We start from the raw sequence: 26,429 nt of genomic DNA, 5'->3' as shown, positions 1-26,429 counted from the left end.
TTAGCCGGAAATCTATGGGCAGCCTGGTAGATTTACAGCCAGACAGGAGAGAGATAGTACGTGACATTCATCAGTTGGCTAATCTTGGGGTTCGTCTGGCCGATTCTGGAGGTACGCGGATTTCTGTCCGAGGGGTTTATGAATCATCTATTAAGGAAGATATCAAGCGGCATCAATATGAAGATCCTGTTTTGGCACGATACAGAGACACAGCCCATGAAAAGGAGAAGACTCCGTTCGAGTTTGCACCGGACGGGACCTTACTATATAGAGGCAGATTGTGTGTACCTGATATTGCAGGGTTACGGCAGCAGGTTATGGGCGAGGCACACTATGCTCGCTATTCGGTCCATCCTGGGTCTACGAAGATGTACCATGATCTCCGATGCTTATACTGGTGGGATGGCATGAAACGGGACATCGCAGAGTTCGTCGCCCAGTGTCCCAATTGTCAGCTGGTCAAGATTGAACACCAGAAACCAGGTGGACTGTTGCAGGAAATGGAAATTCCGACGTGGAAGTGGGAGATCATTAATATGGACTTCATTACAGGGTTGCCTCGCACTCCACGGAAGTATGATTCCATCTGGGTTATTGTTGATAGGCTGACAAAATCAGCCCATTTTCTCCCCGTCAGGACTACTTATTCCGCCGAGGATTATGCTAGGCTTTATATTAAAGAAATAGTGAAGCTTCATGGAGTTCCTATATTTATTATCACTAACAGAGGTGCTCAGTTCAAAGCGAACTTCTGGCGATCTTTTCAGGAAGGATTAGGGACCCAGCTGAGCCTGAGCACAGCTTTTCATCCTCAGAGTGACGGACAGGCCGAGCGCACTATCCAGACACTTGAAGATATGTTGCGGGCCTGCGTTATTGATTTCAGAGGCAGCTGGGAGGATCACTTGCCATTGATTGAATTTTCTTATAATAACAGCTACCATTCCAGCATCCAGATGGCTCCGTACGAGGCTTTATATGGTAGGAAATGCAGGTCACCTATTGGCTGGTTTGATATTGGCGAGACAGAATTAATCGGCCCAGATATGGTCCAGCAGGCAGTTGATAAGGTGTAACTTATCCGGGAGCGACTATTGGCAGCCCAGAGTCGACAGAAATCATACGCTGATAAACGGCGTCGTCCTTTGGAATTCCAGGTTGGTGATTGGGTATTTCTAAAGGTATCGCCTATGAAAGGCGTAATGCGGTTCGGCAGAAAGGGTAAGCTTAGTCCGCGTTATATTGGGCCTTATCAGGTTATTAGAAAAATTGGAATTGTCGCCTATGAGTTAGATCTGCCATCAGATTTGGAAGCGGTACATCCAGTATTCCATGTGTCTATGCTCCGCAAATGCATTGGTGATCCCTCCAGGATATTTCCTGCGGATGATATTCAGGTGACGGAGCAGTTATCTTACGAGGAGCAGCCCGTAGCCATTTTGGACCGCCAGATAAGAAAGCTCCGGAACAAGGATGTAGCCTCTGTTAAGGTACTGTGGCGGAACGAGAATAGGGAGGAAATGACCTGGGAGTCCGAGGAAGAAATGAAGAAGAAATATCCTCATTTGTTCCCTATGCCCACAGGTAACCTTGAATCCCTACTTAATTTCATTTCAATGCGAATCGTATGTCATAGGTGTTGTTTGTAACCATGAACTCCCCCAAAGTATTTTCCAACCCTATAAGATTAATTTTACATTCGCGGACGAATGTTCTAAAGGGGGGGAGGATGTTATATCCCGTGTTTTCACATCTTTGGAAAATTGGAAATAATTTGGACTTGTATGAAGTAAGGTCATAATTGAATTTATGTAACCCTTGAGTTGTTATGAAAGAATATTAATATCGAAGTGTCGAGGAAGACTAAGGGCAAATTTAGAATTTTGGGAATTAGTTTCGGGAATTACAAAATTTGATTCACAAGTCATTGGGCTCAAAAAAATTAATGGAATTGAGGCCCACATTAAGGGACATGGCCGGCCAAGTTATGGCCCAAGTCCAACATGAATTAGTCATGTGCTTGGCCATGTGACTAATTAAGATAAAGGGAGAAAAGTCTTCTTTTGCTTCAAGAAAATTCTAGAAAGAATTAAGCAAACAAAAGAGAGAGCAAAGACTAGAGGGTTTCGGCCCTAACCCCATCAAATTAGCCACCAAAAATCTTGTTCTAAAAATTCATATTTTGTGGTTTTCCTACTAATTTGGGTAGCCTCTTCAACTTGGTGTAGTTGTCTTGGAGGAAGAAGCACTTGGTTCCTCAATTTGATCACTAGTTCAAGTAAAGGAGACTAGAGAAAAAGGTAAGGATTCATTCCTTTTTATTGTGTTATGAAGTTTTGTTTGTGTTGTAGTATGTGAGCATGAGTTGTTTGTGCGGAAAAATAGAAGTTTACCGAGTGGATATGTATATAGGCATGTGGCCGTGTATATATATGTATGTGTATAATTGTAAGGTGTTGAATTTATATCATATTCTAGTTGTGGATGGGATGAAATGCATCTTGGAAATGAAAATTGAATGAATTGGATAGTAGTTGGTAGTGGGGTGTTTGGCCGTGTGGTATGGGGTGTGTGGAATGGAAATAGATTAAGTTCGTCTAGTGTGTTAATTGTGTTATTGTGATTCTTGCAATGTAAATGAAAGTAAAACGATATGAGTTTGCTTTGAAATGGAATGTAGAAAACTTATGTCGTTTAAGTAAGATTTTGCGACATTATGAAAATGAAGTTATTAGGTTGCAAATTATGACGGGTATTGATGAATTTGGAAGATGGAATCATGTTATGAATACGTAAGTCAAAGATTAGAAGTTTCGAATGCGTTATGACTTTGGCGGAAAGTTTGTATATTATGTATATCGTATGAATATCTTGTGGAAACGATATGAAATGCTTTTAAACTATGTTGTGGTAATCTAGATTGATAATGAATGTGAAATTGTTGAGAATAGTTTAAAAGTTAAGGTTAAAGTAAAGGTTATGGCATTCTGTCGGCAAGTAGAACTAGTTGTGCCATATTGTGTTTCTAGTGTTTGTTGTTGATGTTGATATTGTTGCTTGGGTTGTTGTTGATGATTGTGAGCCGAGTTGAATTCTCGGGGGTGCTATATGTATAGGGGAAGTGCTGCCGAAATTTCGATAGGCAAATAAGAGTTGAATTGAAATTGTAGCATCTATAACTTACAATTGGCAAACTTGACCATTTGCAGATTTTTGACGAAACGGGAAGAGTGTTTGGAAAGGCGTAAGGAGCTTGAAAGGTATGTAAAGCCACCCCGATCCTTCTTTTGGCATGTCTAAGTGTTTTAGGATCGGATTCGGGCCTCAAAAGACCTTCTTGGCCATTGGAATCCGCAAGAGAAAATCTCAGTTTTTCCTTCAGTAGAATTGAACCATTTTGATATGCTTTTCCTGAAAGTATGTAGACTTTCTCTAAACTCCTTGAAAAGCTATAGAATGTCCGTAGAACCTTTATAGGTGACCCCATAAGCTCAAAGGGCGTAATTTGAGCCCACCGCCTTGCTTGTTCCGAGGAGGGCCCGCTATTCCCGGTTTTGCCCTTAATGTACTAAAGTACCCTCTTTGAACGATTTTTGAAAGAAATGTTTCGACTACCCTTTTAATTACCTAACTAATATGGTTTTAAATATTTCATTAAGTCTGATAAATTGTTTCGATACTCGCAACTCATTTACTATGATTCCTTCCGACTTCATCGAATCGGTTTGTCTTTGATATGCCTCATTGAGTCTATGGCAACATTATGATATTTTACTTGCATTAGTTTCTCACGACTCTATTCGTGGATGCCCCAATGTTTCCCACACTGAGCCTGGGCCAGGATATGTTGTCAAGCGTAATCCCCTGCATTGTTCGCCGTGCCTCGATGTGAGGGGGCAGGTATACGCGTACATGGGTTTGTGGAGTATGCTGTGCCATGTACGTTTGTTCTGATATGATTTACTATGGCCATCTGATATGACATATTATGTTACGGGGTTATGCCCCTATTCTGATTCTTCTGTGTTGTGGCACCAGCGTCGGGAGGGTGGCCACGTTCTGTCTGCCGAGTCCCTTGGCAGGGGCCGGATTTGATATGACATATGTTCTGTACACACTCTGCATGTTTTGGATATATGTATCTAATACTTTGGATTTTCCGTTTACTTTCTGTATGTTCTGCACCAGTTATGATTTTGTTTCTGCAGCTCAGGCTTTACATATTCAGTACATATTTCGTACTGACCCCCTTTCTTCGGGGGCTGCGTTTTCATGCCGCGCAGGTACCGACGACAGGTTTGCTAACCCGTCTGCTTAGGATCTCATTCTGCTATTCTTGGGGCGCTCTTTCATTCAGAGCCATCTTTTGGTATAGTCTGTCACTTCTATATATGTATATTCTCGTTCATGGGTACGGCGGGGCCCTGTCCCGTCATATGATTCTGTCAGTTTGTTAGAGGTCTGTGGACATGTTGTGGGTCGGGATCTTTCTGTACAGTTGGGTGCTTATGTTGTGTTTGGGCGATCCCATTCGCCGCGGCGGCCGGTCCGCATATATTTAGATGTTGCTTTGTTGGCCCTGTGTGGCCTTTGTTGGTATTTTCTGCGTGCAGGATATATGGGATAGTCCGTAAAACAACGGAAACTCTGCTGAAATTTTTCTAAAAATTAGCTAAATTTGAAATAAAGCTTTGTCGGCTTCTGCCATATACTAGAATGTGTTCGAGTGCCCAGATCGGGCACTAGTCATGGCCTACGGGGTTGGGTCGTGACAATAGTTTTATAGGGAAAATTTATAAGCAGATAAATATATAAATAACAAAGCATTATATGTTATAATAGGGGAACAATAGTATTTTCACCGTAGATTCTTCTACTTCTGCAAAAGACCTTGTACCACAAGCATGCTTAGTTATTTGCTTTGCCCTATTTCTTTTGTTTCTCTCACTGACAACCTGCAATAAGTCAAGAGTTCAGGATAACTTTATTCAAAGAGTAAACACACTTTGTATTTCCTAACTTCCAAAATACTGGTTATTAAGTTACCTTGAATTCCTCACTTCCAAAATACTTTACTAGGTATTTCCAGTCCTCCAACTGAACATCCTCAGGTCGATGAGACAATCTGTCTTCATCAGTAGAATAACGAAGGTAATCAGTGTGCAATCGAGCTTTCCATGCTCTAAAAAGCCTTTGCATACTACTTATAACAAAGTCTTGCAACTTATGCTCTCGCAGCCCGCCACAAACTTCAAATTTGTTCTGAACATATTGTAACATTATATTTGATATAATAATCATATGACTAAATCATGAATCTAAAGGAAATATAATATTGACAGTAATTTGTTACCTTGACCTATAACCACATTGCTTCTCCGTATTTCAAAACAATCTTTTGCCATTTTCCCTCTCGGAACAAGATATAGGTCCTCATGATCAAACCAGAGTAATTAACAATATCTCTAGCCCCGGAACCCACAGCTCTATCAATGTCATCTGGAATCATTATTGTGATTTTTCCTCCATACTTAGTTTTTATATCTACTGTTTTAGATTTATATTTTCCCCTTCCTCTCTTTTTATTGATGCGAGAAATTGCAAAGCAAAAAAAAATATATCATCACTACTGATTTTAATATATATCGGCTACAAAGAGTCTTAACTAACAAAGAGAGTGAATTTATCCGGCAGCTCTGGCCGGAATTTCAATAGATATGGGGGAATATAAGATTTTCTACAATGCAGATTTTAAATCATATGACATTACAGGGAGACATTCAGGTTCTGAAGTATGGTTCGACTGGATCAAGTGTAGCAGACATTTAATGAGAAAAGTTACTATTAGCATATACATGTCTCCTTTTATGAAGGGGGACTATGATGACGAACATGATTTTGAATGCAACATCTGTTTTGAATTAGCCTAAGATTCCATTGTGACTCTCTGTGGTCACCTCTACTGTTGGCCATGCCTTCATAGATGGTTACGTCTTCACTCACAGTGCCATGAATGCCCTGTTTGTAAAGCCCTTATTCAAGAGAAGAAATTAGTTCCTCTTTATGGCAGAGGAAGGACTTCTACTGATCCCAGATCAAAACCAATCCCCGGCCTTGAAATTCCTAATAGACCTGCAGGACAACGACCTGAAACTGCTCGTCAACCTGATCCAAATAATTTTCATAATCATAGAGGACCTGAAACTGCTCCTCAACCTGAAACTGCTACAGCGTATCCTACCACATCAAATTACCCTTTTGGATATACTCTTGCATATCACGGGCCACATGTTCGTAATGCTCGAGACACAGCCCAAGTACAAGCAGATAGCAATCTCAAGTTTATGTTCTTACTTGTTGGTTTTCTTGTGCTCATTTATTTGTTGGGCTAAAGAATGGATTCAGTCTTGGCCTTATGCTAATGTGGCTGTCAGATTTTGTGCATGTGTATATGTCAACTCTGCACTCACTTTGAAGTTTCTTCTAACTTTGGTGATCTGTAGATGCTGGCACTTTGTTAATTTAATGTAACCAGTTTAACTTTCTGTGAAATATGTACATTTTGAATACTTAATTTGGTTCTAGCTCGTTTCTGCATTCCCTTTGGGTAAGAAAACCTAATAACACATGCTCTTGATGGCTTGTAATGCTTTTCAGTTATGTGCTTTTGGATCCAAGAAATGAGGACAGAAAAATAAAGGTTCACGACAAGATGTTCCGAATTCAAACGAAAGGTAAAAGGTTGACAGTTAAGAATCCAAAGAATGCTCTGCTGGTCTCAGAGAAACCTTATAAAAAACACAAACCCTGAAAATTTACCAAGTCATTCTCAAAATAAACGGTTTCTTTAATCTTAGCGAGATTTTTCTCTCCAAGCAAACCAAGTTCTTAGGCAAAGATTGTAACCTTATCAATTTAAGAAACAAATCAAACAAAAATGAACAACCCCACCTTAGAGCGACCAAATTTACGTCTACATTCATATCCAAGAATCACCATGAAAAAAGAATCCCATAGAGCAACAAAACAATTCAAGATCAGAAAATTTAAGGGATAATTCTAAGAAGAAATAAGCATTTGAAAAGGATCAGGAAAATAAGTATACCCCATAATAATTGGTATGTGATGATGAATGTCTTTGTTCGTGGGAAAATATAAAACCCTGAGAGAAACCACGCATGTATGTATGTGTCTTAAACCCCCAGTTCTTTATACAGTTACTGGCTCTAACGGTTAAAGTCCGTAGATGCACTTGCCATTAATCAAAGGTCATTCTCCAAGCCCCCTCTACCCTAAAGGAGGATTTACAATAGGTCATTCTCCTTTTACGAAGGGGACTATAATAGAGAACTAACCTGCACCATTTTCAGCCTCTGGAGAGGGGCATGCATTTTCTTCTAGATTCCTTGATGATTGTGTCTCTGGAGATGTTCTTTGGAGAGGGTTACATGATATTTGTCCGGGCTGTAGAGTTCCTTGACTTTGGTTACTTGATTGTCCTATCTCCAAAGGTACCTCGTTAATCCCTATTGATTGTATTTGTGGTTGAGACGTCGTTCCAGAATTTCCACGTCCTCGAAAATTTCCACGTCCACAGCCCGTCCCGCCTCTCCCGCTTTTACCTCGTCCAGTTCCTCTCATTTCCTGCAACATCAGATTTAAAAAGGATAAGTATCATAATCAGAAATTAAAGATGATAAAATATATATTTATATGTTGGAGAAAATATCAATTCATTAAGCAAAATATTAAATCAATCATTTATAAAAATGTGGGACATTTTGCTCACAACTGTACCTTCATTGATGAAAATGTTAAGAGTAAACCACTAGTTTTACTTAAACACTGATTCTATCTATAAAAGTAAAGCTACAAACATCTTGGTTTTTAGTTTCATGTTAGCCTAATAGGAACAAAAATACAGAGAACTTCTCAGAACAAGATGTTGTCATCTATATCATCAGTTTCTGCTTCTTTATCTTCAAGAGGATGTATCACTGTCCTCTCCATCATTATCATCAAGTAACTCTTCTTCGTCTTCTTCATTCTCGGATACATCTATATCATTGTCATTAATGAAATCATCTTCCTCATTTCCTTGGTCATTGGTACGCAAAACAGTTTGTGGTTCAATATCATCCCTATGTAAAGACACCTCAATCTCAGTTTCTTGGTCATTGGTACGCAAAATATTACATTCAACTTCCTCTTGTTGATAAACTTCTTCGTTAAGTAATGCTTCATCTTCAACTTCAGGAATATTGAAAAGGTCGCGAGGATTTGTCTTTACAACAACAAGCCAATTTTTATTGACCATTTCATTCAAGTAAAAGACTTGCTCGGACTGAGACGCCAACACAAATGGCTCATTTGTATTCAAGGCACAATGAGTATTCACACTTGTAAAACCATATTTGTCAATCTTATATCCTCTTCCTAGGCGAGCCACATCCCACCAATGACACTTGAATAGGTAAACTTTCCTGTTCCCCACATAAGAAAACTCATAAATGTCCTCAAATACACCATAATACTCCTTATTAGGGTCTGAATCATCTCCTCTAACAAGAACTCCACTGTTTTGTGTTTTTCTCACAAGCTCTTTTGTTTGAAATCTAAATCCATTCACCATAAATGTTGAATATCGATGAACCAATGGGTCAGGACTGACAGCTAAGCTTATGAGATCATCATTTGCGCATCCTTGTGCAGATAACACAAATATCTACAGAAACAAACAACACTATTATGACCAATATAACACCTTGGGATAATTACACTAATAGTAAAAGTGTCATTTAAATAAACACCTACACGTGCACGAAACCAATCAAGAAATTCATTGTTATGCATCCTATGAGCTATCATTGATCCTTGACTTTCAATCTCTCTCGTGTATTCCCTACATTTTGTGTTAATGAAGATTAATTGAATTGTCTCAATGTGAAATTATCTTGGAATAAATAAGAGACTTACTCCAAGAATTGCGACACCTCTTCACAATTTTGAAGCACATACATGCATGCTTGGTTGAACTCATCATAAGGTAGCTTCTTGCTATCTGTAGCAGCACCTTTTGGTTGCCCACTATTTTTAAAGATGGACATCTCACCCTTTGACCTAGATCCATCGTCATTTCTAGTTGGTTTATTCAACTTGGTTGAGATATTCTTTAAATATCGTGAGCAAAACGTGAGGCTTTCCTCTGCAAAATAACCTTCTGCAATTGAACCTTCTGGACGACCTAGGTTGCGTACATATGACTTAAGTGTTCGCAAATACCTATATAAAGATTTCTGATTAATATAATTATAGAATATGATATTCTAACTATGTGGCATTTATATTATAGAAAGACACGTTACCTCTCAATAGGGTACATATCCCGATATTGAACTGGTCCACCAAGCTTTGCCTCTCTTGCCAAGTGAATTGTCAAATGAATCAGGACATCAAAGAACGCCGGAAGAAAAACCATTTGAAATTTGCACAATATGATAGGAATTTAAGCCTCTAGGATATCAAGATCTTCAATTGTCAAGCACTTAGAGTATAGATTCTTGAAAAAATTGGCTAAGGCTATAATTGGTTCACAGACTTCCTTAGGCAACAAACCACGTATAGCTACTGGAAAAATATCTTGTAATAATACATGATGATCATGACACTTCAATCCATGTATCTTTTTCTCAAGTATGTTAACACACCTTGAAATGTTTGATGAAAAGGCATCTGGAACCTTCAAATTAGCTAAGAAATCACATACCTTCAACTTCTCTTGTAGGGACAATGCAGAGCATGCCGGCGGTAACAAAATATTGTCCCCATCCTCAATTGGATGCAATCCTTGCCTGATTCCAAGGTCCACCAAATCATATCTACGTTTCAACGTGTCCTTTGTCTTTCCAACCATATTCATCACAGTTGATAAAATATTATCGGACACATTTCTTTCTATATGCATCACATCAAGGTTATGTCGCAACATAAGATTCTTCCAATAAGGCAATTGAAAAAAGATACTCTTCTTCCTCCAATTATAAGCATTGTTAGAAACATTACACTTTCGCTTTTGCACTTACCATAAGTCACATTGCCCAAATCTTGTAATTGCATAAGTGCTTCATCACCTGTTAAAGGGCTAGGTGCAGCCCCCATTTCCACTTTCCCATCAAATAACACCCTGTTTCTACGCCATGGATGGTTTATGGGAAGGAAGCGACGATGACCCATATAACCTAACTTATTACGTAAGGAAACTGTTTGTTTGTCTTTATGGCAACAAGGGCATGCAAGCTTGCCTTTGGTTGACCATCCTGAGAGGTTCCCATATGCAGGAAAGTCATTAATCGTCCACAGGAGAGCCACACGCATAAGAAAATTAGATTTTGAGTGTGCATCATAAGTCTGCACCCCATCCCATAGCTCTTTCAACTCTTCAATCATTGGTTGTAAGTATACATCAATATCATTGCCTGGACACTTAGGGCCTGGAATAAGAAGTGTCATCATGAAATATGGATTTTTCATGCAATCCCATGGTGGCAAATTATACGTAACTAGTACGACAGGCCAAATACTATGATTGGAACTCATATTCCTATAAGGTTGGAACCCATCACTTGCTAAACCTAATCTAACATTTCTTAACTCAGTTGAAAAAGTAGTGTTATATCCCGTATTTTATACGTTCGGATATTCTAAGGTAGTCGTGATGAAGTTAAGGGAACAATCATTTCCCCAAATGTACTTCAATGTACAATTTGATTATAAATATTAATTATGGGCATTAGTAGAATGGAAATGTTGAGAAAGGCCGAGGGTAAGAAGGAAAATTCGCAAAAGGGTTCATGATAATAATGCGGGAGCTTAGGGGCAAAATGGTAATTTAGCAAGGTATTCATAAAAGGCCATTTTGGCCGAAAAAATGGGGAATTTATGCATGTGGTCAAAGCTTGCATGGCAAGAAGATTTGGTCATCTTTTGCAAAAATTTCAAGAAAACTCTAGAAAAAGGAAAATGGAAAAAGAAGAGAAAATTCTAGAGAGGGGCATGTGCCCCTCACATGCTACTATAACCATGTATATATATATATATATATATATATATATATATATATATATATATATATATATATATATATATATATATATATATATAGGTGTGGTCTTCCAATTCAAGACAAAAGAGGAACAAAAAGGCAAAAAAAAAAGACGAAGAGAGAAAACCAAGCCTAGGCCATTCGGCCAAGGGCTTGGAAAAATCACTCCTTTGAATTCATGATCAAAAAATATTTTATCCTAGCAATCCTACTAATTTGAGGGTCCTCTACATCATGGAGTGATTGTTGAAGCAAGTAGAAGGCTTTTGGTGTCATATACCAACCCTAAACCAAGTGGGAAGTTGAAGAGAAAGGTAAGGTTTTCATCCCTTTTATGTGTCATGGATAGTTTGTGAGTATTGTAATGTGTGAAAATGGATGGAATTCATGAAAGTATGTGTGTTTGATGTGTGGCCGTGAAATACATACATATATATAGTGTATGGCCATGTATATTGTGTATTATGATTGGAATGATGAACTAATTTTATTTAATGTTATGGTTGTTATGGTATGTGGAGATGAATAAAAGCCATGAAAATATGGATGTTGTAAGTGGCCGTGTATGGTATGTGTAATGTTGTGAGGAAAGATTGAACTAATGTAGCATGTTGTTGTGGTTGTAATGTGTAGAGATGGATGAAATTGTATAAAAATATGTAAGAAGTTGTTGTGGCCGAAAATGGTATTGTTTGGTAAGTTATGGTAAATTGATGTAATTTGATATTGTGGTTGTCGTCGTTATGGATTATGCGATATAGAATGAATGGTGTGGTTGAAGTTAACGTATATGAACGATAATGAAATGTATGATTGGGGTTGGAGTTAAGGGTTTCGGATGAAATAGTGTGTCGAATAAGTCGTTGGAACATTATGTGAATTGAATTGAATGTTGAAATGTTGCTAGAATATTCGTTGGTATTGTTGTTGATAGTTTGGCCGGGTTGAATTCCCGGATTGTTGTTGATTAGAATTGGCCAAGTTGAACTTGGTGGGATGGAGTATTTACAGGGGAATTGCTGCCGGAATTTCGGCAGACAAAGTGTTACTTTAAGAATTCAATTCTAAAGGCTCTAATCAAGTTTTGGTAAACATGACCAATTTGTAGATTTTGGCGAATTTGGAACGTGAATTTGGAGTCGCATAAGAAGCAGAAAAGGTATGTAAGGCTTCACCCTTCTTCCTATGGCATGTCTTAGACGTAATATGTTGGATAAGAACCTCGGGGACTCTTCTACCCTCCAGAATCCGCACTTAAAGTTTCCCCTTTTTCCTTCAGTAGGATTGAATTGAAAATGTTACCAAATGTTTGAAAACTCCCTAACAGCTAGAAATTGCACCAATGAGACCCGACTACCATAAAACCCTCACAAGTAACGCCGTGACATGTAATATATGTAAATTTGGCACCACCTCATTTGATCCGAGGTGGGCCCACGGTTTCCCGGATTTACCTTTTTACTCCGCTTGACTTACTTTGATGCTGAAACCAAAAGAAACCTTCGATCCTTATTCCATTACCAAATGACAAGTACTGTACCTATCTCAACGAGACTACTTCCATGATAATAATGATAACGATGATGTCAGAAAGCAGGATATGTCTAAGATAAGTACGACAAGAATGATCCCACGACTAAGAGTCTTGAGCTAAGAATCCAATGTGAATATGGAAGTGTTATACTAGTTTCTAAAAGACTTCAAAGCATATGGATTAATGGTTATAATGCCTATGATCTTGTTCTATGTCTCCTCTTAAAGCTATTTTCCGTTGGTAGTCTCGCCTCAATTATCGTTCCTTCAAGGTGAGACAAGTGACCCGATTATTCCATAATGTAATCGGAGGATTTCGACCTTACGTCACTCCGATGGACACACGACTTTCTTTGGGCTCTCATGCATGCCAATTGTATGATATATGAATATGAATGTGAATATGTATATGTATATGCATATGTATATGGGGAAGGGGAAGGGCCACTGTTATTTCACCACCTGATTCAGCTGGATTTCATCCCGGACGCGGGATTATGGGAGAGCCGGATACGGCGTCTGTATTTGTGATATATATATATATATATATATATTGGGACACTGTTGGGGAGGCGGGTGGGAGAGCCGATGTACTCGGCGTCTGTGAATGTAAATGAAGGACACCGTTTTCTGAAATGTTCTGTTTTCTGTATATGTAAATAAGAAACACCGTTTTCCTGAAAAAGAAACTAAGCAAGCATGACATCTGCAGAAAGGCATTCCTATGTACAGGTTACATCTGTTCCAGGATAAGCTCCATATGTCTATTCCGATATTATTCATACTGTATATTCCTCTATTATGGTACTATTCAAGCCTTACATACTCAGTACATTACTCGTACTGACCCCTCTTCTTCGGGGGCTGCGTTCATGCCGCGCAGGTACTCCCAGATGATTAGAAGACCTTACTGAATATATTCCAGCGGAGATGGCGAACTCCATTTGTCCCGGAGGATTGCCAATTCCAAGTATATGCTATGATGTTCTATTCCATGTTAGAGACTTTGCAGACAGAGTCATGGGAATTGGGTTGTCAGTCTGTAAGCAGCCGATATGTTATTATGCTTCATGTCACGAGTCTTACAGGATGTCAGAGTTTACTTATGAAGAAAAAAAAAATTTGGAGAGCTTACCATGTATTTTATTCTTAAGTGATTCCAGAGTCTATGTATGTAATAAGAGTTAGCGGGTTCGCTCAGCCCTAGATATGGGGTCGGGTGCCCATCACACCCTACTAAAGTCGGGGTGTGACAAAGTGGTATCAGAGCAGGTCGGTCTAAGGGGTTGTCTGCAAAGTCGTGTCCAGTAGAGTCCTATTTATGGGTGTGAAGCCGGCCACATTTATAAACAGGAGGCTGCGGGGCATTTAGGAAATGTTGACCTTCCTTCTGTCTCAGATCGTGCGATAGAGCCAAGCCATAGGAAATGAGACCCCTGGTACTAATCGTTAATTTTCTCAGACGTCCAATAGCGACGGAAACAGGCGAATGGCGATATGGTAAGACACAGAGGTAAGTTGGGATATTTGTTCTATTACTTGGGACAGGAAGTTCTGAATGGCTAGAATTTGTCATACAACTGTATGTTCTGTAAGGTATCGTCGATAATTGTTACGTACAGGCTGTGAAGAGTAGGAATGGTAAAGGAGATTCTGTAAGAATGGATACGCCTAACAGGAAGGCGCGTGGAAAGGAAATATTGCAAAACGGCAATAGGCGAGATGCGTTGTTTCAGAAAGGTCATGGATCTGGTATGGCAACGGAGGTGTGAATGTTACTATTGAGAATCTGGAAGTTCAGGATAAGGGGTAGCCATATATACAGGCGGAAGGTGAGCATCGAAAATCAAGGAGGGCAAAATAGTAATTATGCAAGAAAGGACGTGTTACGAAAATGTCCCGGGAACTGTAAGACTTCGAGTTGCCCCAGGACAGGTAATAAAGGTCAGGTGAGAAAGCTGACGCGAAAATATCAGCATTAAGAGACCGAACTCCAATGAAGTTTTTGGGTTAAGAGTGCTCAGGTGGGAGCAATTCCATGATGGGTGACCCCCTGGGAAGTTGGTGAGTAATTCTATAGATTGAAACATAAGAGCCAAATTAAGAGCTAGGGAGTTTTAAGGAAAACTAGGGTGTATGGGATGGCCGGGAACCTTAAGAGGACGCGTAAGACAAGGTGGATTAGCTCGATAAGAAGACAGGGAGTACATTACAGCCTTAGAATTAGGATAGGCTTGAACAGCATTTGGACGTACTTTGTGGGTTAGCTAATAGTAATCATATACATATATTTGTGAGGATGTAGGATATTTCAAATGATTGTATATGTGAATCTCGGAGTTCCAGTAACCGGCACTATGGCAAGGAGGGCATTAACCGAACAAGTGAATCGAAGCCCGAGTGATAGCGAAAGTAAATGGTACTGGTGCTACAAGGAAAGCTGTTAGTGCCTCTGCGACTGATGAAGACTGGAGAATCTAATACAGTAATAGTTGGAAGGGATAGAGTGTGGCAATATAGATCGAAAGGGAAAATGTGGAGTTTAAGAACCGATTCCAATAAGTAGGGCCAAAGGAATAGTTCCTAAATTTAGAACCCATATGAAGACATAGTGAGAAAAGGAATGCTCAGGATGGTGATGGTGTTAAGGTGAAAGATCTGAAGAAGGACAAGTATGTAACTACAGTAATATACTTAGAGGTTTAAGCAATTAATGGGACGCTTAAGAAATATGGACGCACAGCTACAAGACGAACACGTAGTTAAGAAAGAATTACGGGCAAGAAAGCTAAGCAAGTGAAAGGACGAATAAAGGATAGAAAGGTATGGAAATGTGGACAAATGAGGACCTAGACAGAAAGTAAAAGAAAAGCTTAAGACAAGGAGTTTTGATATGTTAGGCATAAAGCTGGAAAAGAAGGTGAGGGATAAAGGTAAGCGAAGACTTCATAAAGGACTATGAGCATATAAGGAACCCCTTAAAGGGGGGGAGGCCATATTGGGCTTACAAGGAATGACGATAAACGCAACGAGCACCAACATATGAAGTCAAAGGCAAGTGTACCTGTATTGAGAGATACGAAAAGAGACTAAAGAATAGTTGTAGTAAGAATCTAAAGGTGTGGCTTTTGTTAAGATATGGTCACGAAATAGTAACAGAAAAGAGATGATCTGAGAAAGACAAGAATGATACGTTGGCCTAACGAAGTAGAAAACCTACGACACGGGAAGAAGATTCATGTAAAAACCGAGAGGTTCGATTATAAAAGGAATGAGGTAAAGGATAAGGAGTGAGTATGAAGGAAAGCACGACTACAAAGGGATCCTCCCGAATTATTATGACACCCCATAAGATCAGTTGAACATTCGAGGACGAAGGTTCTAAAGGGGGGGGAGGATGTTATATCCCGTATTTTATACGTTCGGATATTCTAAGGTAGTCGTGATGAAGTTAAGGGAACAATCATTTCCCCAAATGTACTTCAATGTACAAGTTGATTATAAATATTAGTTATGGGCATTAGTAGAATGGAAATGTTGAGAAAGGCCGAGGGTAAGAAGAAAAATTCGCAAAAGGGTTCATGATAATAATGTGGGAGCTTAGGGGCAAAATGGTAATTTCGCAAGGTATTCATAAAAGGACATTTTGGCCGAAAAAAAAGGGGGAATTTATGCATGTGGTCAAAGCTTGCATGGCAAGAAGATTTGGTCATCTTTTGCAAAAATTTCAAGAAAGGAGCATGTGCCCCTCACATGCTACTATAACCATGTATATATATATAGGTGTGGTCTTCCAATTCAAGACAAAAGAGGAACAAAAAGGAAAAAAAAAAAAAAAAAAAAGAGAAAACCAAGCCTAGGCCATTCGGCCAAGGGCTTGGAAAAATCCCTCCTTTGAATTCTTGATCAAAAAATATTTTCTCCTAGCAATCCTACTAATTTGAGGGTCCTCTACATCATGGAGTGATTGTTGAAGCAAGTAGAAGGCTTTTGGTGTCATATACCAACCCTAAACCAAGTGGGAAGTTGAAGAGAAAGGTAAGGTTTTCATCCCTTTTATGTGTCATGGATGGTTTGTGAGTATTGTAATGTGTGAAAATGGATGGAATTCATGAAAGTATGTGTGTTTGATGTGTGGCCGTGAAATACATACATATATATATATAGTGTATGGTCGTGTATATTGTGTATTATGATTAGAATGATGAACTAATTTTATTTAATGTTATGGTTGTTATGGTATGTGGAGATGAATAAAAGCCATGAAAATATGGATGTTGTCAGTGGCCGTGTATGGTATGTGTAATGTTGTGAGGAAAGATTGAACTAATGTAGCATGTTGTTGTGGTTGTAATGTGTAGAGATGGATGAAATTGTATAAAAATATGTAAGAAGTTGTTGTGGCCGAAAATGGTATTGTTTGGTAAGTTATGGTAAATTGATGTAATTTGATATTGTGGTTGTCGTCGTTAGGGATTATACGATATAGAATGAATGGTGTGGTTGAAGTTAACGTATATGAACGATAATGAAATGTATGATTGGGGTTGGAGTTAAAGGTTTCGGATGAAATAGTGTGTCGAATAAATCGTTGGAACATTATGTGAATTGAATTGAATGTTGAAATGTTGCTAGAATATTCGTTGGTATTGTTGTTGATAGTTTGGCCGGGTTGAATTCCCGGATTGTTGTTGATTAGAATTGGCCAAGTTGAACTTGGTGGGATGGAGTATTTACAGGGGAATTGCTGCCGGAATTTCGGCAGACAAAGTGTTACTTTAAGAATTCAATTCTAAAGGCTCTAATCAAGTTTTGGTAAACATGACCAATTTGTAGATTTTGGCGAATTTGGAACGTGAATTTGGAGTCGCATAAGAAGCAGAAAAGGTATGTAAGGCTTCACCCTTCTTTCTATGGCATGTCTTAGACGTAATATGTTGGATAAGAACCTCGGGGACTCTTCTACCCTCCAGAATCCGCACATAAAATTTCCCCTTTTTCCTTAAGTAGGATTGAATTGAAAATGTTAGCAAATGTTTGAAAACTCCCTAACAGCTAGAAATTGCACCAATGAGACCCGACTACCATAAAACCCTCACAAGTAACGCCATGACATGCAATATATATAAATTTGGTACGCCACCTCATTTGATCCGAGGTGGGCCCACGGTTTCCCGAATTTACCTTTTTACTCCGCTTGACTTACTTTGATGCTGAAACCAAAAGAAACCTTCGATCCTTATTCCATTACCAAATGACAAGTACGGTACCTATCCCAACGAGACTACTTCCATGATAATAATGATAACGATGATGTCAGAAAGGAGGATATGTCTAAGATAAGTACGACAAGAATGATCCCACGACTAAGAGTCTTGAGCTAAGAATCCAATGTGAATATGGAAGTGTTATACTAGTTTCTAAAAGACTTCAAAGCATATGGATTAATGGTTATAATGCCTATGATCTTGTTCTATGTCTCCTCTTAAAGCTATTTTCCGTTGGTAGTCTCGCCTCAATTATCGTTCCTTCAAGGTGAGACAAGTGACCCGATTAGTCCATAATGTAATCGGAGGATTTCGACCTTACGTCACTCCGATGGACACACGACTTTCTTTGGGCTCTCATGCATGCCAATTGTATGATATATGAATATGAATGTGAATATGTATATGTATATGCATATGTATATGGGGAAGGGGAAGGGCCACTGTTATATCACCACCTGATTCAGCTGGATTTCATCCCGGACGCGGGATTATGGGAAAGCCGGATACGGCGTCTGTATTTGTGATATATATATATATATATATATATATATATATATATATTGGGACACTGTTGGGGAAGGGGGTGGGAGAGCCGATGTACTCGGCGTCTGTGAATGTAAATGAAGGACACCGTTTTCTGAAATGTTCTGTTTTCTGTATATGTAAATAAGAAACACCGTTTTCCTGAAAAAGAAACTAAGCAAGCATGACATCTGCAGAAAGGCATTCCTATGTACAGGTTACATCTGTTCCAGGATAAGCTCCATATGTCTATTCCGATATTATTCATACTGTATATTCCTCTATTATGGTACAATTTATGCCTTACATACTCAGTACATTACTCGTACTGACCCCTCTTCTTCGGGGGCTGCGTTCATGCCGCGCAGGTACTCCCAGATGATTAGAAGACCTTACTGAATATATTCCAGTGGAGATGGCGAACTCCATTTGTCCCGGAGGATTGCCAAGTCCAAGTATATGCTATGATGTTCTATTCCATGTTAGAGACTTTGCAGACAGAGTCATGGGAATTGGGTTGTCAGTCTGTAAGCAGCCGATATGTTATTATGCTTCATGTCACGAGTCTTACAGGATGTCAGAGTTTACTTATGAGGAAAAAAAAAATTTGGAGAGCTTACCATGTATTTTATTCTTAAGTGATTCCAGAGTCTATGTATGTAATAAGAGTTAGCGGGTTCGCTTAGCCCTAGATATGGGGTCGGGTGCCTATCACACCCTAGTAAAGTCGGGGTGTGACAAAGTGGTATCAGAGCAGGTCGGTCTAAGGGGTTGTCTGCAAAGTCGTGTCCAGTAGAGTCCTATTTATGGGTGTGAAGCCGGCCACATTTATAAACAGGAGGCTGCGGGGCATTTAGGAAATGTTGACCTTCCTTCTGTCTCAGATCATGCGATAGAGCCAAGCCATAGGAAATGAGACCCCTGGTACTAATCGTTAATTTTCTCAGACGTCCAATAGCGACGGAAACAGGCGAATGGCGATATGGTAAGACACAGAGGTAAGTTGGGATATTTGTTCTGTTACTTGGGACAGGAAGTTCTGAATGGATGGAATTTGTCATACAACCGTATGTTCTGTAAGGTATTGTCGATAATTGTTACGTACAGGCTGTGAAGAGTAGGAATGGTAAAGGAGTTTCCGTAAGAATGGATACGCATAACAGGAAGGCGCGTGGATAGGAAATATTGCAAAACGACAATAGGCGAGATGCGTTGTTCCAGAAAGGTCGTGGATCTGGTATGGCAACGGAGGTGTGAATGTTACTATCGAGAGTCTGGAAGTTCAGGATAAGGGGTAGCCACATATACAGGCGGAAGGTGAGCATCGGAAATCAAGGAGGGCAAAATAGTAATTATGCAAGAAAGGACGTGTTACGAAAATGTCCCGGGAACTGTAAGACTTCGAGTTTCCCATGGACAGGTAATAAAGGTCACTTGCTAAACCTAATCTAACATTTCTTAATTCAGGTGAAAAAGTAGTGTTATATCCCGTATTTTATACGTTCGGATATTCTAAGGTAGTCGTGATGAAGTTAAGGGAACAATCATTTCCCCAAATGTACTTCAATGTACAAGTTGATTATAAATATTAATTATGGGCATTAGTGGAATGGAAATGTTGAGAAAGGCCGAGGGTAAGAAGGAAAATTCGCAAAAGGGTTCATGATAATAATGCGGGAGCTTAGGGGCAAAATGGTAATTTCGCAAGGTATTCATAAAAGGCCATTTTGGCCGAAACAAAAGGGGGAATTTATGCATGTGGTCAAAGCTTGCATGGCAAGAAGATTTGGTCATCTTTTGCAAAAATTTCAAGAAAACTCTAGAAAACGGAAAATGGAAAAAGAAGAGAAAATTCTAGAGAGGGGCATGTGCCCCTCACATGCTACTATAACCATGTATATATATATATATATATATATATATATATATATATATATATATATATATATATATATATATATATAGGTGTGGTCTTCCAATTCAAGACAAAAGAGGAACAAAAAGGAAAAAAAAAAAAAGACGAAGAGAGAAAACCAAGCCTAGGCCATTCGGCCAAGGGCTTGGAAAAATCACTCCTTTGAATTCTTGATCAAAAAATATTTTCTCCTAGTAATCCTACTAATTTGAGGGTCCTCTACATCATGGAGTGATTGTTGAAGCAAGTAGAAGGCTTTTGGTGTCATATACCAACCCTAAACCAAGTGGGAAGTTGAAGAGAAAGGTAAGGTTTTCATCCCTTTTATGTGTCATGGATGGTTTGTGAGTATTGTAATGTGTGAAAATGGATGGAATTCATGAAAGTATGTGTGTTTGATGTGTGGCCGTGAAATACATACATATATATATAGTGTATGGCCATGTATATTGTGTATTATGATTGGAATGATGAACTAATTTTATTTAATGTTATGGTTGTTATGGTATGTGGAGATGAATAAAACCCATGAAAATATGGATGTTGTAAGTGGCCGTGTATGGTATGTGTAATGTTGTGAGGAAAGATTGAACTAATGTAGCATGTTGTTGTGGTTGTAATGTGTAGAGATGGATGAAATTGTATAAAAATATGTAAGAAGTTGTTGTGGCCGAAAATGGTATTGTTTGGTAAGTTATGGTAAATTGATGTAATTTGATATTGTGGTTGTCGTCGTTATGGATTATGCGATATAGAATGAATGGTGTGGTTGAAGTTAACGTATATGAACGATAATGAAATGTATGATTGGGGTTGGAGTTAAAGGTTTCGGATGAAATAGTGTGTCGAATAAATCGTTGGAACATTATGTGAATTGAATTGAATGTTGAAATGTTGCTAGAATATTCGTTGGTATTGTTGTTGATAGTTTGGCCGGGTTGAATTCCCGGATTGTTGTTGATTAGAATTGGCCAAGTTGAACTTGGTGGGATGGAGTATTCCTATGTACAGGTTACATCTGTTCCAGGATAAGCTCCATATGTCTATTCCGATATTATTCATACTGTATATTCCTCTATTATGGTACTATTCATGCCTTACATACTCAGTACATTACTCGTACTGACCCCTCTTCTTCGGGGGTTGCGTTCATGCCGCGCAGGTACTCCCAGATGATTAGAAGACCTTACTGAAGATATTCCAGTGGAGATGGCGAACTCCATTTGTCCCGGAGGATTTCCAAGTCCAAGTATATGCTATGATGTTCTATTCCATGTTAGAGACTTTGCAGATAGAGTCATGGGAATTGGGTTGTCAGTCTGTAAGCAACCGATATGTTATTATGCTTCATGTCACGAGTCTTACAGGATGTCAGAGTTTACTTATGAAGAAAAAACAAATTTGGAGAGCTTACCGTGTATTTTAGTCTTAAGTGATTCCAGAGTCTATGTATGTAATAAGAGTTAGCGGGTTCGCTCGGCCCTAGATAAGGGGTCGGGTGCCCATCACACCCTAGTAAAGTCGGGGTGTGACAAGTAGGATGACGCTCATTAAAAGATTTCCATTCTATAGAGTCGGATGGATGCCGCAAGATACCATCATCAATATTTTCTTCCTTGTGCCACCTCATCTTTTTTGCCGTCTCTTTTGCCATGTATAATCGCTGAAGCCTTGGTTTGATTGGAAAATGTCGCAATACTTTATGAGCTACTTTCATGGCTTTGTGTCCTTCTGAGTTCCATCTATACTTACCACACTTCAGACATGATTGGGCATTGACATAATCGTGCCAATATAAAATACAATCATTTTGACATGCATCTATTTTGGTGTACCCCAAGCCTAGGTCACGAAGAACTTTCTTCGCTTCATAAAAAGATTTGGGTACAAATGACCCGTCAGGAAGAACTTCTTTAAAGAAGCTCAACAAGTCATCCATTGATTTGTTGCTCCAATGGTTAAGACACTTCAAGTGAAGTAATTTAACAACAAAAGACAACTTTGAGACTTTTGTGCAACAAGGATAAAGTTCTGTCTGAGCATTTTCTAGCAATTTGTAAAACTTTGTTGCATGCATATTTGGCTCTTCATTGCCCTCAGAAGAATTAGTATTATCCTCCACATTCATATATCCGCAAGCATCGTGAATCATTTCAGTAATATTATCCTCTTCCATGCTATCATCTTCGACTTCATCATCAACTCTAACTAACACTTCTCCATGCAAGTCCCACACTTTATAAGAATCCCAGAAGCCCTTGTTCAACAAGTCTCCTCTTACATTAATCCTTAGCTTGAACACGGTGTTCATACACCCTTTACAAGGACATCGAATAATAGTGCTCACCCCGAGTTGACTGAATGCCCAATTAAGAAAGCTTTCTACTCCATCTCTATACCTTTGGTCAACTCTATTCCTAATATTCAACCAACTTTTATCCATTTCCTATTTTTCAACAAAAAAAAGGAATAAATTAATTAATTAGATTTTTCATAATGATAAACAGTGGAAAGTCTAAGAAGAGGCCTATGCAAAGGCGTCAGCATGAATAAGTCAATATAAACTTCATATTTAAAAAATTAATATATTCATAACTAAAACATACTCTACTTTATATGAGAGGTGCATTCCAATTATCAGAAGAATAATTGTGATTAATATAATTTACGAGGAATATGATCAATAAATCATGCAGTAGACAATATACAACAACCACTAGTATAACTCCAAGTGCAGCCAATGTTTTCTTTAATGGACAACAACATGTACCAAACATGGTGGCCATTTAAACCACAGGTATGGCAAGCCTATCGAATGTAGTATCTATTCTTTTTACAGAACAAAACCAGCAGGCAGCTAATTCCCCCTCAAAGTGTAGCATTTGTTTTTATCAAAGTATCAAGAGTTCATAGCAAACAACAAAGAGCCACAGTTCATAGTAGACTAGCTGAACCTTTCAAAAATACACAAGTTATTATGCTAAAATGGTAATTAAAATGCAGCAAGAATCTCCAGGTTCAGCAGTTCACAACAGTAGCAGCAAGGCAAAAGCTATGCAAGTGACAATCTTATCCCAAACAAGTGTCAACAATAGAGGACTTGCCCAGATTGCTTGTAACAAAAAACAAGGCAACAGTTTGAATCTCAGAGTGCAGCACCTGTTTAATAACAGTTTCAAGATCCTAGGTGCAACCATCTAATTGCAGCAGTTCAGAGCAACATGACAGCAGGCAGGGTGATGGAAAAAGTTTTTGAGTAAGAAAGACAATGCATAACTACTTTGATCAGGACTTGGATATCATCACAAGTAAACACACAAAGAGGCAGTTTCTTAGAGAGAAAAACAAACTTTCAAATGAGATACATGTTTTATCTTTTCAAGCCTCATGCCAACAGTATCTACCAGTATTCAAAGTGAAATTATGCAAACACGGTTGGTCTTCTACAACTAGGAGGGCTTTTAAATTTGTTCACTAAATGCAAAAGGAAAATGCTTATACCAAATCTTATTACCTCCAAGGAAATTACCAAATCAGATTCTCTTAGATCTCACTAAAAAGTGTTCTTTAGGACATGCTTCATCAATACTAAATTCTATCTCTAAAAACCAAAACCGTTGTTTCGAGTTCTGTAAAACCTCAGCCTACTAATGATAATGTCCGCTTTGAGTCTAAACCCAAAGGCTTTAAAGCACGTCTGTAGGGTCTAAGGCTTGTTACCTTATATACGCAGTATCCCTCTCGTGTTTTGCCGATGCACGATTTTCCTAGGGTGTGACAAGTTCCCTGCTGCCTCTTACTTTACCTGTTGCTGTAAAGAGCATTCACTACTAGCGCATCATAAAACTTCTAGATTGTAATAGTTCTCCAGTAAAATTGCAGTTATGGTCATGTCACTTAATATAATATTCATTGAAGACACCCTCAAACACATAAGTAAGTACCACCAAATGGGTGTTGAATCTATAAAAAGTACAAACATCTACTCACACCCAATCCTATGTAGAGAAATAAGAGAAATCTATTACAATATGTATATCATTTACAGCGTTAGATTACACCAAAAACCAAAAACTATAAGCATTTCAACTTCAAACTCTAAAAGGTCTCTCTTCTTCCTATAAAACATCTATCGTTTCTCCCTCCATCCTTCCCAAAATGCAAATTGTGACTGCATTTTGATAAGCTCCTGATATGTCTTTCCAGCTATATAGTCACTTGATGCCTTAGGCATCATTCAGAACTTCCAGTTCAAAATCATGCCCGAATCTACTCCAGTAAGAAACAAGATTTTGATCCTCTATCTTCAGAATTCATAAACAGCAGCTTACATGTCTTTAAAAGTACAATGGCTGCTCCAATATCAAATTAATAAACAACAACTTATTTAACACAAACTAACACGGGAAGGTGCTGAAACATTGCCTAGATTCTAGTTACCTCATCCAACCACATCACTTCACCTACAAGAAAAGGTTTTGCATCTTTGTTTTACTAAAATCACTTCAATGACATCTCCATGACTCCATAACTACCACAACCGATGATTAAAATATTCATGCTTTCTTCTTCTTTTTCAAACGTATTAAGCAAATATCTAACGAGTTAGTAATCACTAATACTATGTCTGCATCTCAAAATCTACCCCCATACTCTCAGCAATAAGAAATTCCTTTTTTCCTTTAGTGTTTCATTGACCACATTGCTAACAATTCTTGTTAGATCACTGGGCTTGGCTTCCCAGTCCAACATTTCCTGATTATAGTCTCCTTAGATGATCGAAGGTATTAACAAGGAGACGACATAGACTTAAATCATATTGAGGATAGCTGTCTCAGCTCTCGGAAGACCTACAATCTCTTGGGATCAATTGGATCCATATAAGAAATACCAGCTAAATCTGGTTTCTAAAGAGCTCCTAATTTGGCTTAAAAGACAAAATATTTAGTATTAAAATGAAATAAACCTGAATAGATACAGAATGGATACAAAGGATTCACATAGCTAACCCAACTAGTAATATAGAAGTAGTTGATTGATTGATAGACTGATTAAGGCTTCAAGATTCTTTCTTTTTCATTCTTTGAGTTCAAGATTACTACATCAAAATTACCCAATTGATATTAATCTGTAACTACACATTAACTCAAACAAGAAAAGCACAAATCAAAGAACTTATTACTCAAAAAAAGGCTACATTTAAGTAATTATCTCACTGAACTTATTTTCTTAGTCCATAATATTCCAATGGGTTTGGAATTATCACCCACACTTACCTATTTACAAATCAGGTAACAAACCCCATCAACCTTTAAACCATCTCAATGCAATATTCACTCATTTCACAAAAAATAAAATAAATACATAAACACCAAAAGAATAATTTTTAAGACATAAAAACAAAGAAACAAACAAAAGGGTGTTTTTAAATATTAGATTAATAACAAACCGTAGAGGAATCAAGAATGAGAACTTTCATTCCAGAAATATCTTGTAACATGCGATTAATATAGTCCCTTACGGCTACTACTAATACCATTTTTTTAATTTCTTCTTTGATTTCAAGAATCCAAAATTGGGCTGCTACTAACTTACACATACACACACAAAAAATCGAAAGAGTAGAGTATATTGGACTGAAGTAAATAATGCTCATAAGTAAATAAAGCAGCAAAGGAAACTACCTTTACCAATCTCTCTTTTAAGAAAAAAAAGTACATGTTCTGCATATTAAATACTTCAATAAATTTCTTATAACTCAATACTTGAAAACCAATAGAATACATCTTCAAAGCTAAAAACCCAGATAAATTTAATCTAAAAGAAGCTCTTTTCTCTGCATAAATCACTACATTCAAAATACCCAATGTAATATGAACATCCAATCACAATAATAACATCAAAAGGCCTAGAATTTCAAAAAGAAACTTCCAGCTTACCCATTGAAAGAGATAACTCAAAAATGACTGTCAAGATCGAGAATCGACAAAATATGAAAAATAAAAATAGGGATAAACATGAATGGTACCTTTAAAACTTTGAACAACTTCAAAACTCCAAACAACTTCAAACACTTGCAGCTTCAAAC

General features: G+C 38.2%; 1 protein-coding gene and 1 pseudogene across 1 annotated transcript; one reads left to right on the top strand and one right to left on the bottom strand.

The window, feature by feature from the left end:
• Positions 1-5,717: 5,717 nt before the first annotated feature.
• Positions 5,718-6,553, top strand: LOC132630790 (uncharacterized; annotated as a pseudogene).
• Positions 6,554-9,505: 2,952 nt separating this feature from the next.
• On the bottom strand, positions 9,506-22,784 carry LOC132630789 (uncharacterized). The gene is made up of 3 exons (XM_060346387.1): positions 21,938-22,784; positions 10,083-10,490; positions 9,506-9,954 (listed from the first exon to the last, which is right to left on the bottom strand). The coding sequence occupies exons 1-3, from the start codon at positions 22,782-22,784 to the stop codon at positions 9,506-9,508; spliced, it is 1,704 nt and encodes a 567-aa protein (XP_060202370.1).
• Positions 22,785-26,429: the final 3,645 nt, after the last annotated feature.

This window comes from Lycium barbarum, chromosome 3 (assembly GCF_019175385.1).
Source record: "Lycium barbarum isolate Lr01 chromosome 3, ASM1917538v2, whole genome shotgun sequence".
NCBI classification, from domain to species: domain Eukaryota; kingdom Viridiplantae; phylum Streptophyta; class Magnoliopsida; order Solanales; family Solanaceae; genus Lycium; species Lycium barbarum.
Note: the sequence above shows the minus strand (reverse complement) of the source record. Positions and strands in the feature narration are given on the sequence as shown.

What these genes read in the sequence shown, in the direction of transcription:
- LOC132630789 (XM_060346387.1), bottom strand. Translation starts at nt 22,784, where the DNA reads ATGGATAAAAGTTGGTTGAATATTAGGAATAGAGTTGACCAAAGGTAT. An exon ending in GGAAGAAAATATTGATGATG is followed by an intron (nt 10,491 to 21,937) that starts GTATCTTGCGGC and finishes TTCTTATTCCAG; the next exon opens with GCCCTAAGTGTCCAGGCAAT. An exon ending in TTTGGGCAATGTGACTTATG is followed by an intron (nt 9,955 to 10,082) that starts GTAAGTGCAAAA and finishes TGATGCATATAG; the next exon opens with AAAGAAATGTGTCCGATAAT.